A 10,764-nucleotide genomic window follows, 5' to 3' on the forward strand; every position below is an offset into this window, starting at 1 on the left:
TTATTGGAAATGTGTTTGCAAAATAAGTGTTTTATATGTAGTTAATGTTGAAATAAAAATATTTTTTTTTATAGAACTACATGGCGTATTCATTTCCTGTCTAGGTGTTCCAAGGCACTTTTCACTCGGGGAGTTGGAGTGTTGAAAATGACTAGTGGAGTAGGCTATACAAGAGATGTGTTCCTCTGGGGCATATCTGGAATTTATCTCATGGCATTTGCATCTTTATATGTACAGATACCTGGTATGAAAAACACAATATTGAAAATTATCCACAAAAATAGTGTGCTACATCGGCCTCTTACGTGTAATGTTTGCTTGCAGCCTAGCACAGGTTGGGGACATGTGAATTTATTGTTATTATAGAGATATATAGCTAATATGAATTTAAGGCAAAGCCTCAGAAGAGCGCAGCTACATGTAAAAGATTATTACATCATAACTTTATATTGTCTATATTTTTCAACGAGATTAACAATAAAATATTTCTCTGACATGCACTTATTATCGATAGTTAGAAAGAATTCAAAATAATCCAAATGGAATAGTTCAATATAGATGTCTACTTCAATCTTGTTTTTATCAGATGCAGATGCTATCAAAAATATGCGCAAATCTGTGCCGTCATCTTTGGCGTCAGGTTTTGTGACGTCAATGCTGACAGTGCCGTTGGCTTGAGAACATACACAGTATATATTGGACCAGTACATTTGTTGCGTTGTTCTTGTATATATGTAAATTAAAACTACTTACAGCAATTTCAAAGTGTATCCCAATGACACATTTCGTCTAGTGCAGAAAATTTTAAATCTCGTCATGCTGATAACGAGAATTAAAACATGGCTGCCTACATGGAGGTGCGAGACTTTTCCCGCGGGACACAATTTCAAAGTCCAATGGGTACTGGATTGTATTGGAATCTATATGCTCACCCACATGTTATGGTTAGTAGAGCTTTGCTCTACGCGGCATTCGGCCGTGCAGAGAGCTACGCTCTTATAATAGCTATTTATACCTATACAAAACTGACGGTAAACAATATTTTTGAAGATAAAAATGCTTCCGCTCAAAACCGACTCCTGCAACTTGCAGTGGTTGTTTATAACAATCATTCAAACATATTGAAAGCAGGGACCTGTTTTCGTCATGTTTACAATTTTGCTTATATCTCATGAACTATCGCGTGATTTCATAAAAAAAAGTGTCGTCTGCCAAGGCAGATTTGATCAAGGAAGATTTGTCCTGCTTAAAAAAGATTGTGTGCTATAACCAAGTGATTTTATAAAACGATGTAGCAATATACCCCAAAATGAAGGTATTTTAAATGAAACTTTAAAAACCTACCGTCAGCGTTTGACTGTCAATGTGCACTGATCAGCAGTATGTCAACAAATTACCGGAAGTCATGTGTCTGATCATGTGATTCATAGCCCAGATTTTGGGTTATTACAAATAATTTTGGCGATTCAACTTACCCGAAATTTTCAGTGCAGTTCTGGTGAAAACATAACAATATTCTATGTAAACAGAGGTGTTCGCCACTTTCAATGACAAATAGGTTTAAAGATTTAAAATCGATGTAACTACAAGAAATTTTCAGCTAAAACACAATCTTGCAAATGCCTGCTGCTCATCATTTATTTGTAATGATCTCAATTTTCGTAATAAGTGAAACAGCCCCCCTGACGAAAACAGGTCCCTTTTGGGTCGGCCGTCACCCAGCGACCGATTTTAAGAAATCTTCCGTATTGCGATAGATAAATAACAAATTGATAGACAATTTATTGTACAAGTAAGACAAAATATTATATATTTATGTTGATAAAATTGGTACATTTTATTTCTAGCTGGTTTGTTGATATCCGAGGTTATTTAATTACCCTGACGAATATTGGTCCCCAAAGGGTATAATTAAGCTAATTAAGTTAAGTATTGCTCTTTTGTTTCGAACGAAAAGTGGTTGCATAGTGGTCAAATAATCCTTATACACATTCCCTGCAAGTTTCAGGATTCGGTTTTGAGCGGAAGCATTTTTATATCCAGAAATGTTGTTTTTCGCTAGTTTTGTATAGCTATAATTAGCTATTATAGTTATATATCTTTACAATAGCAATAAATTTACATGTGCCCAACCTGTAGCATGTTATACAGTTATAGTGTATCTTGAAAGAGGGAGAGAAATAGCTACTAGACCTATCAAATAAAGGCTGATCCTTTGAAACTAGTAATTACATGGTCATACATGATAAAACCAGACTATTACTGGTCTTGTTGCACTCATTCCTCTATTCTCAACACAAAAGAATACAAAAACCTGCATTATATACCTTCACCTTTGGCTTTCAGTTTCCTGTATTAAAAGATAAATGAGAAAATACTGTAAACTAAAAACCTGGTCACAATATGTAATGTAGGTAGTAAAAGGGAATAAGTTTGCATATAATGTACCGGTATGTGCAGACTTAGATGGGGTATTAGGTCTATGATGACACCAAATTCTCAATTCACATTATCAAGGAATTACATAGCCACATTAGCTGTATTAATGGATTCAGTTTTATTTGTAACTTAGCCTAGATTAAAATTTCATTTCAAAAATCAATAACAAAATTTTTAATGCATATGCAATGTATTTTAATAAGTTTATCTTTATCTGAAATTTCACTATTATTCAAATTAATTTAATTCTTTATTTATGTTCGCCTGTCGAAAATTGAAGCTCTGTTCCGGTAACATGTATGTAAGCAAAAGTACATACTGAGATCAATGACCTGCATGCATGGATGGTTAAAAATTTTCCGTACTTCCGGTTTAACCTGTTCCGGTTGTGCGTTGCTCCGGTACTGCTCTCCACAGTAAATATATTTAACTAATGCAAATGCATTAACAGGAATAATTATACAAATTTTTATTTCTTTTTATATATTAATAATAACGCTTTTGAAAATTAAAAGCTATAGAATACAGTTAAAATATCCACCAGGCGAAAGATGAGCACAAGGAATCATGACGTCACATCACGTCAACAAATGGCGCGAAATCATAGGATTTGCATACGCGGTACCGCAGGCCTGTGGCACTGCATGTGCACAGAAAATCAACGTTCAAATCCAAATCGTTGATCTCTGTTTAAATTGAAAGTTTTATTATGCTTGACAATCATTATGTCACATACTACTACAGGTCTACTTTAAAGTACGTCTTTTTATTTCTAAATTGTGTCCTCTAATATATTGAAATAAGAAAGAAAAAAGCAAGGAGAGCTTCGCTCTTCCCATGCCGTGCATGATTCATATTAGAGGGTTATATTAAGCCTACAGGCTACATGTTGTACAAATTGCTTTATTAATCAATTTTAACATTTTATATGGATGACAAGTCCAATACTGTCTGCTTCTTTACCTTAGCAAATAAATTTATCTACCAATCACATTTACCATAATCGACCTAATGAGTGACCATCTAAGGCTGTTTAAAAAAAATTTGAAAATATGAACAGGTGCTTACTGGTGATAAGACCAAATTTCAGCTAACATTTCAAAAAACTATTGCACAGAGTAAGACATTGATCAATATGCAAAAGGAAACTAAGTTGAGGTAAATGAAATTGAGGGCTCAAAAAGAAGGTAGAGTGCTAAAAGGGACAGGGGTTGCCTATTGGGTTGGATATGAATATATTAAAGCTATACTGTTGTGACTAACTACTTACTGAGATGAGATCCATTACATAAATATGGTCCGTTTTAAATATTTACAAACATTTTATTTGAGTTTTTGTTATGTCATGGCGCGGCGTCCGTCGTCCATCCGTCCGTCCGTCCGTCGTCCGTCTGTCCGTCAACATTTCCTTTAAATCGCTACTAGTCATAGAGTTCTGCATGGATTTTAACCAAATTTGGCCAGAAACATCCTTGGGGGGAGGGGAACAGAACTTGTATAAATTTTTGCTCTGACCCCCCGGGGACAGGAGGGGCGGGGCCCAATAGGGGAAATTGAGGTAAATCCTATAAATCGCTACTTGTCCTAGAGTTCTGCATGGATTGAAACCAAATTTGGCCAGAAACATCCTTGGGGGAAGGGGAATAGAACTTGTATAAATTTTGGCTCTGACCCCCCGGGGACAGGAGGGGCGGGGCCCAATAAGGGAAATTTAGGTAAATCCTATAAATCGCTACTTGTCCTAGAGTTCTGCATGGATTGTAACCAAATTTGGCCAGAAACATCCTTGGGGGAAGGGGATCAGAACTTGTATAAATTTTGGCTCTGACCCCCCGAGGACAGGAGGGGTGGGGCCCAATAGGGGAAATTAAGGTAAATCCTATAAATCACTACTTGTCCTAGAGTTCTGCATGGAATGTAACCAAATTTGGCCACAAACATCCTTGGGAGAAGGGGAACAGAACTTGTATAAATTTTGGCTTTGACCCCCAAGGGCAGGAGGGGCGGGGCCCAATAGGGGAAATAGAGGTAAATCCTTTAAATCGCTACTTGTCCAAGAGTTCTGCATGGATTGTAACCAAAATTAGCCACAAACATCCTTGGGGGAAGGGGAACAGAACTTGTATAAATTTTGGCTCTGATCCCCCAGGGGCAGGAGGGGCGGGGCCCAATAGGGGATATAGAGGTAAATACTATAAATCGCTACTAGTCATAGTGTATTGAATGGAATGTAACCAAATTTGGCCACAAACATCCTTGGGGGAAAGGGAACAGAACTTGTATAAATTTTGGCTCTGGTCCCCCACGGGCAGGAGGGGCGGGGCCCAATAGGGGAAATAGAGGTAAATCCTTTAAATCGCTACTAGTCATAGAGTTCTGAATGGAATGTAACCAAATTTGGCCACAAACATCCTTGGGGGAAGGGGAACAGAACTTGTATAAAGTTTGGCTCTGGCCCCCCAGGGGCAGGAGGGGCGGGGCCCAATAGGGGAAATAGAGGTAAATCCTATAAATCGCTACTTGTCATAGAGTTCTGCCTGGAATGTAACCAAATTTGGCCACAAACATCCTTGAGGAAAGGAGAACATAACTTGTGTAAATTTTGGCTCTGACCCCCTGGGGGCAGGAGGGGTGGGGCCCAATAGGGGATTTAGAGGTTAATATTAAAATTCCCTCAGAAAGGAAACAATGAACCTGTATTCAGAACATTACTTGGCATTACAAACCAGGTGAGCAATACAGGCCCTCTGGGCCTCTTGTTGTTTGCATGTTACAAATTACCATATATTTTCTTTTCTTTTTCCAGGTCTGTATGGAGAAAATGGTATACTACCAGCAAAACTTGTTCTTCAAGAAAGTATGTACAATTAATGTACCGATATTTTACTCGTTTAATTGTTGATGCTATTTTATGAAATATTAACTATGAAAATATAATATTAAAATATGATGGATTGATCAGATTTATGCTACAGGTAACACTAATAATACTGCCAAATTCAGAACAAAACTATAGTTTGTAATATTTTCTTTTCCCTAAATCTTTCTGATTTTGGATTATAGCTTTGTTATTGTGTCTGAATATTTGTTGTTTGATACGGCTGAGCTCAATTTGTTTTATTTGTAGAGATAGATTCAATTGAAGAACTCCTGGATGGAGCTCCAACTTTGATGAAGTTAACACCACGTCTTGGATTGAATGCTCAGGGAGGGATGGATCTGCTGTGTTTGACTGGAATGTTAGTTTCATTCCTCAGTCTGATATTTAGTGGGGCGCGCGACACTGTGGCCTACACACTGCTGTGGATGTTATACCTCTCTTTGTACCAGGTATGTATGGATATCTCTTTGTACCAGGTATGTATGGATATCTCTTTGTACCAGGTATGTATGGATATCTCTTTGTACCAGGTATGTATGGATATCTCTTTGTACCAGGTATGTATGGATATAGATGGTTATGTGACATGATACTTATATCTGTATAAAGTGTTTGAGAATGTGCTTCTTTTATGTAAACCTTGAAGATGCTCTACAAGACATAAACGATACCTATCATTTGAACAATAACAGATGTATAATAAAATAAGTGTTTATATGTGTCTAATTAACACAAAAATTCATATAGAATAATCTATTTTGCTTTTGGTGCATGCACAATCAGTACTTCATTCCATACAGGGCATTGTGCCATGGAGTTTTTTTCGGGACGCAATGAATTATTTTTAATATTTTTATCTTCAATTAAAATAAGAAGCTCAAACTTTTCATTGGTGGTAATGGTTAAAGTAAGTAACTTTTGTAACTGAAGAAAAATACTTATTCGTCTGCTTCTGTTTTTGATAGAGAAAAAATACCATTTGTCGATAGTGGAGCATATTTAAGTCTTTCCATCTCTACTCCATCTGCTGGAGGCCTTCAGTCCATTTACCTTGAATTTGAATAATTAATCAGGATATGACACATTAAGCTTACCATACTTCAGTTGATGAGTTTAACCATACTGTAACCATACTATTATATTCAATATTCATTTTATTTGTAAACATCGAACAAAGTCATACATATTACTGCAGTAAACACAAATTCTCTAGTAAAAAATCTGCCACAGAGAGTTATAAACAAAGTAAATATTTTGTATTTTTATTTTTTCATTCTAGGTTGGACAAACATTTTTGTGGTTCCAATGGTGAGTCTATCTTTTCCATAACTTTTTTTCTCCTCATATCCTTTTCATTCATATTTCATTTTCAGTTTTGAATTACAGGTCTGTTTCAAATCACAGGGACCTGGCACAATTTTTTTAACCAACATTATACATATATATATATATTATAGTATCATTCAAGGGTATGAACTTTGCGGTCAAGAAAAACGGACCTATTTTTTTTTAAAACAGTGATTATTTTAATAAACGGGCTCTATACACCATTGACGCATATCTTACCTTAAAGAAAAATAATTTATCGTTCCAGTGAGTGCTTGATGAACAAAATTGTCCAAGTATTGACAAAGTTATGGCTTGATGAATCATGAAATTTACGAAAATTATGCTAGGTAGACATTTCCCTGTCCAGTTGAAATGTTGTCTCGTCTCAAATGGGAACCTCAAAAACCAAGCCAAAATCACAAAACCTATGCTTGTGGTGGTAAACAGTACCCATAACTGTGTTCATCCACAATCTCCTTTGGAGGTGTCATGACCCGTACTTTGTAGAAACTCCTTTTAAACATCATGTAGCTCACTTACTTGAACCATCACCGCCATGTTTCATTTGTTCTTCGGTATGCTTCTCTATTTTACCTACAAGCACACCATTACATAATTTGCATACTGCAGTCACGATATGTAAAATAATATTTTATTCAAATATAGATATTTTATCTACTAGCAAGATGGATGAACCTCAGGAACTTGTAGAAAAATCGTTACCAAGTATAATTCTACTGAAATCCACCAAAAGAATAAGACACTACCTCTGGAGAACAGTTTCTATAAATTACCTGGATTTAGATGCTTCACTAACAATACTGAAGGTCGTGGAGTAGCCATTTATATTTCGGAACAAATGACAATTCAGCAAGTAAAATTTACAACAACCTTTGAAGAGTACCTAGTTGTTGAACTCAAGTTAAGTAATGGTGACAAGCTACTTATTGCAAATATCTACCGTAGCCCCAAAAGTACAGCTGAAAATTTCACCTACCTAACAAACTTAATGAGAGAAGTGTTCGCCAGAAACGCAAAAGACATTTTGATCACCGGAGATTTCAACTGAAAATAAATTGGACTGACTGGACAACATGTACGTCAGAAAATCATATATCTACTCGTAGGCAATTTAGAACAAGACACACATTATTCCTTCCCATGAAATGAACAAATAGAGAAGGTACAATGTGAGAAAGATTTAGGTGTACTTTTCGACAACAAACTTAAATTTAGTCAGCATGTTAGTCAAGCAGTTAACAAAGGAAATCGCCTACTGGGGCTAATATTCAGGACTTTTGTCTATATAGATAGTTAACAAAGGAAATCGCCTACTGGGGCTAATATTCAGGACTTTTGTCTATATAGATATAACTATGTTCTTAACCCTATACAAAAGCCTAATTAGACCTAATCTAGAATATGCAACAAATGTATGGTCTCCATTGCTAAAAAAGATCAGATCGCTCTTGAAAATGTCCAACAAAAAGCCACTAAAAGAGTTCACTCTATTGAAAATCTACCCTACCATTCAAGACTTAAAAAGTTGGGACTTCCCACCTTAGAATACAGACGTAAACGAAACGATGTGATCGAAGTCTATAAAATTCTGAATGGAATAGATAAAACAGATAAAGACAAGTTATTTACAATGTCTTCAGCTAGTACTAGAGGTAATAGTTTAAAACTCTTTAAGAAACAGAGCAGGACTAAAGTCACACAAAGTATATTTATTTAGTCGGCGAGTGGTAGATTCGTGGAACTCCCTTTCAAACTTTGTAGTAAAAGCCCCTACTCTAAACTCATTTAAAAACCGACTGAACACTCAATGGAAATCAGTACCATGCAAGTTTTATCCCAGTTTTTTATGGCACAACCGGACAACAACAACAATCTAGTAAATGAACAAAACGCGCCACAACTAGCTGGAACCAGCTAACTACAGTGTCTAAGAAGAGGTAAGAGGTAACAAAAAAGGAAGATAAATGAAAAGTGAATTTTCCACCAGTTAAATGTTATACTTATGATCAATGACCATGAAACATTATATTTATGTATGAAACCATTGTTCACAAACATTTAGCTTTGTACCATACTATCTTTCTAAATATTCATTTACAGGGATATCTTGCTGCTGGAAACCGGTTTTCTGGCCATCATAGTGGCTCCCTTTAATCTTCAGTTACCAAAGAAATGGAGGATGTCACCCTACCACCAACATGATAGTATTACGCTGTGGTTGGTACGCTGGCTTCTGTTTCGTCTTATGTTTGCTTCAGGAGTGGTCAAACTGACCAGTAAATGCCCAACATGGTGGGGACTTACAGGTTTGTATATGTAGTGAATACTAGTGATATATATAATTACTGTATAAAACTATAAATAAAATAGTAACCATGCATATATGGTAGTTGAATAATAAAGATGTCACAACACATTTCCACTAGCCCTCCACCTCTGGGCTGTAAGTTTGAATACCATGTGAGGCAGTTGCCAACTTACCGGTAACCTTGGACAGCTGACCCAAAAACACACAATGATTTCAATATGTCTATAATAATTGTCTCCTTTTCTGAACAGAAATACCGTACTTCATGATTTGATGAATGTCTATTGTACTTATTGAAGAGAATGTACACCTTGATTTTGAAATTATTTAGATATTGTTTTGATAAGAAATATATTCAATTTGTACTATCAATGAAACTAAGATAAAAAGTTGAAAGCCTGGGTAGAACTGTCTCCCTTCCACCTATTACTAGATTAAAGTATTACATTATTTGTTTTTCAGCTTTAACAGTACATTTTGAATCTCAGGTAAGTTGTAATGTTTAATTTCACCTTCAATCTAAGATTACAAAAATCAATAATTGATTTGATTAAATAACCTTTCCATATTTGCTACCATGAAATTTTGTCCTGATTTTTAATTCACCATAATCCTTATGTTATTTCACCCTGTATGTATTGTTTTAAGTAATCATAATATTTACTGGTTCATTACTTACATTACTGATTAATTACTACCTACATTATTACATATACTGCCATTACATTTCAGTGTATCCCGACACCTCTAGCCTGGTGGTGGCACCAGCTTCCTGTGTGGTTCCTCAAGCTCAGCTGTGTGGCTACCTATGTGATAGAAATTCCTATACCCTTCCTCTTCTTCTCTCCATTCAGATCCATGAGGATATTTGCATTTTACAGTCAGGTAAGTGATTCAGTTAGTGTTGATATCTGAAAGACAGCTCATATTGATAATCAGATGGTCCGGCGGTGAAGTGGTTCAATCATTCACTTTTCACCTATAGCTAGCAGGTCAGGATTTGATTCCTAGCCGAAATATAAAAAGGTCAAGGTCACCTGTTTGATCATTTGAGTTTTCTGTGGACTCTCGGGTTTCCTCCCACTCTGAGAGCCCTCATACACTAAATACGGGACATGGAAAGAGATACGTGGAAGATGTATATCTTATTTCACTTTAGATGGGAATACAATTAAGTTTTGTGGTTTTGAGCAGTATTATGTGTTTGTCATGAAGCCGTCAAAGTGTTGTAAAATGCTCAACAAAAAACATTCCCGATCTTCACAGCCATTTTGCCTAAATCTTTAATATCACTATGGATGTATTAAAGTCACGAACTCGAAAGTACCCGATAGTATTATTTCATTATTTGTTTGTACCCGATAGTATTTTTGTTATTCTTGTCTTGTTTACCCGATAGTATTTTATTCTTGTTTGTACCCGATAGTATTTTATTCTTGTTTGTACCCGATAGTATTTTATTCTTGTTTGTACCCGATAGTATTTTATTCTTGTTTGTACCCGATAGTATTTTCATTCTTGTTTGTACCCGATAGTATTTCATTCTTGTTTGTACCCGATAGTATTTTATTCTTGTTTGTACCCGATAGTATTTTATTCTTGTTTGTACCCGATAGTATTTTATTCTTGTTTGTACCCGATAGTATTTTATTCTTGTTTGTACCCGATAGTATTTTATTCTTGTTTGTACCCGATAGTATTTTATTCTTGTTTGTACCCGATAGTATTTTATTCTTGTTTGTTGAATATTAACATTTGTTGCAACTGTTACTACTTTGTATGAAGT

General features: G+C 35.7%; 1 protein-coding gene across 2 annotated transcripts in view; it reads left to right on the top strand.

Moving 5' to 3' along the window:
• The first annotated feature begins 110 nt into the window (after positions 1-110).
• The window catches only part of LOC138329191 (lipase maturation factor 2-like), a 61,026-nt gene continuing 50,372 nt past the window's right edge, over positions 111-10,764 (top strand). For both annotated transcript variants that reach the window (XM_069275999.1, XM_069275998.1), the window contains exons 1-7: positions 111-244; positions 5,246-5,296; positions 5,567-5,769; positions 6,600-6,628; positions 8,771-8,976; positions 9,441-9,466; positions 9,711-9,863. In XM_069275999.1, the coding sequence (XP_069132100.1) occupies positions 148-244; positions 5,246-5,296; positions 5,567-5,769; positions 6,600-6,628; positions 8,771-8,976; positions 9,441-9,466; positions 9,711-9,863 (765 nt within the window). In that variant the 5' untranslated portion in view covers positions 111-147. The remainder of the gene's footprint in view (positions 245-5,245; positions 5,297-5,566; positions 5,770-6,599; positions 6,629-8,770; positions 8,977-9,440; positions 9,467-9,710; positions 9,864-10,764) is intronic.

This window comes from Argopecten irradians, chromosome 8 (genome assembly GCF_041381155.1).
Source record: "Argopecten irradians isolate NY chromosome 8, Ai_NY, whole genome shotgun sequence".
NCBI classification, from domain to species: domain Eukaryota; kingdom Metazoa; phylum Mollusca; class Bivalvia; order Pectinida; family Pectinidae; genus Argopecten; species Argopecten irradians.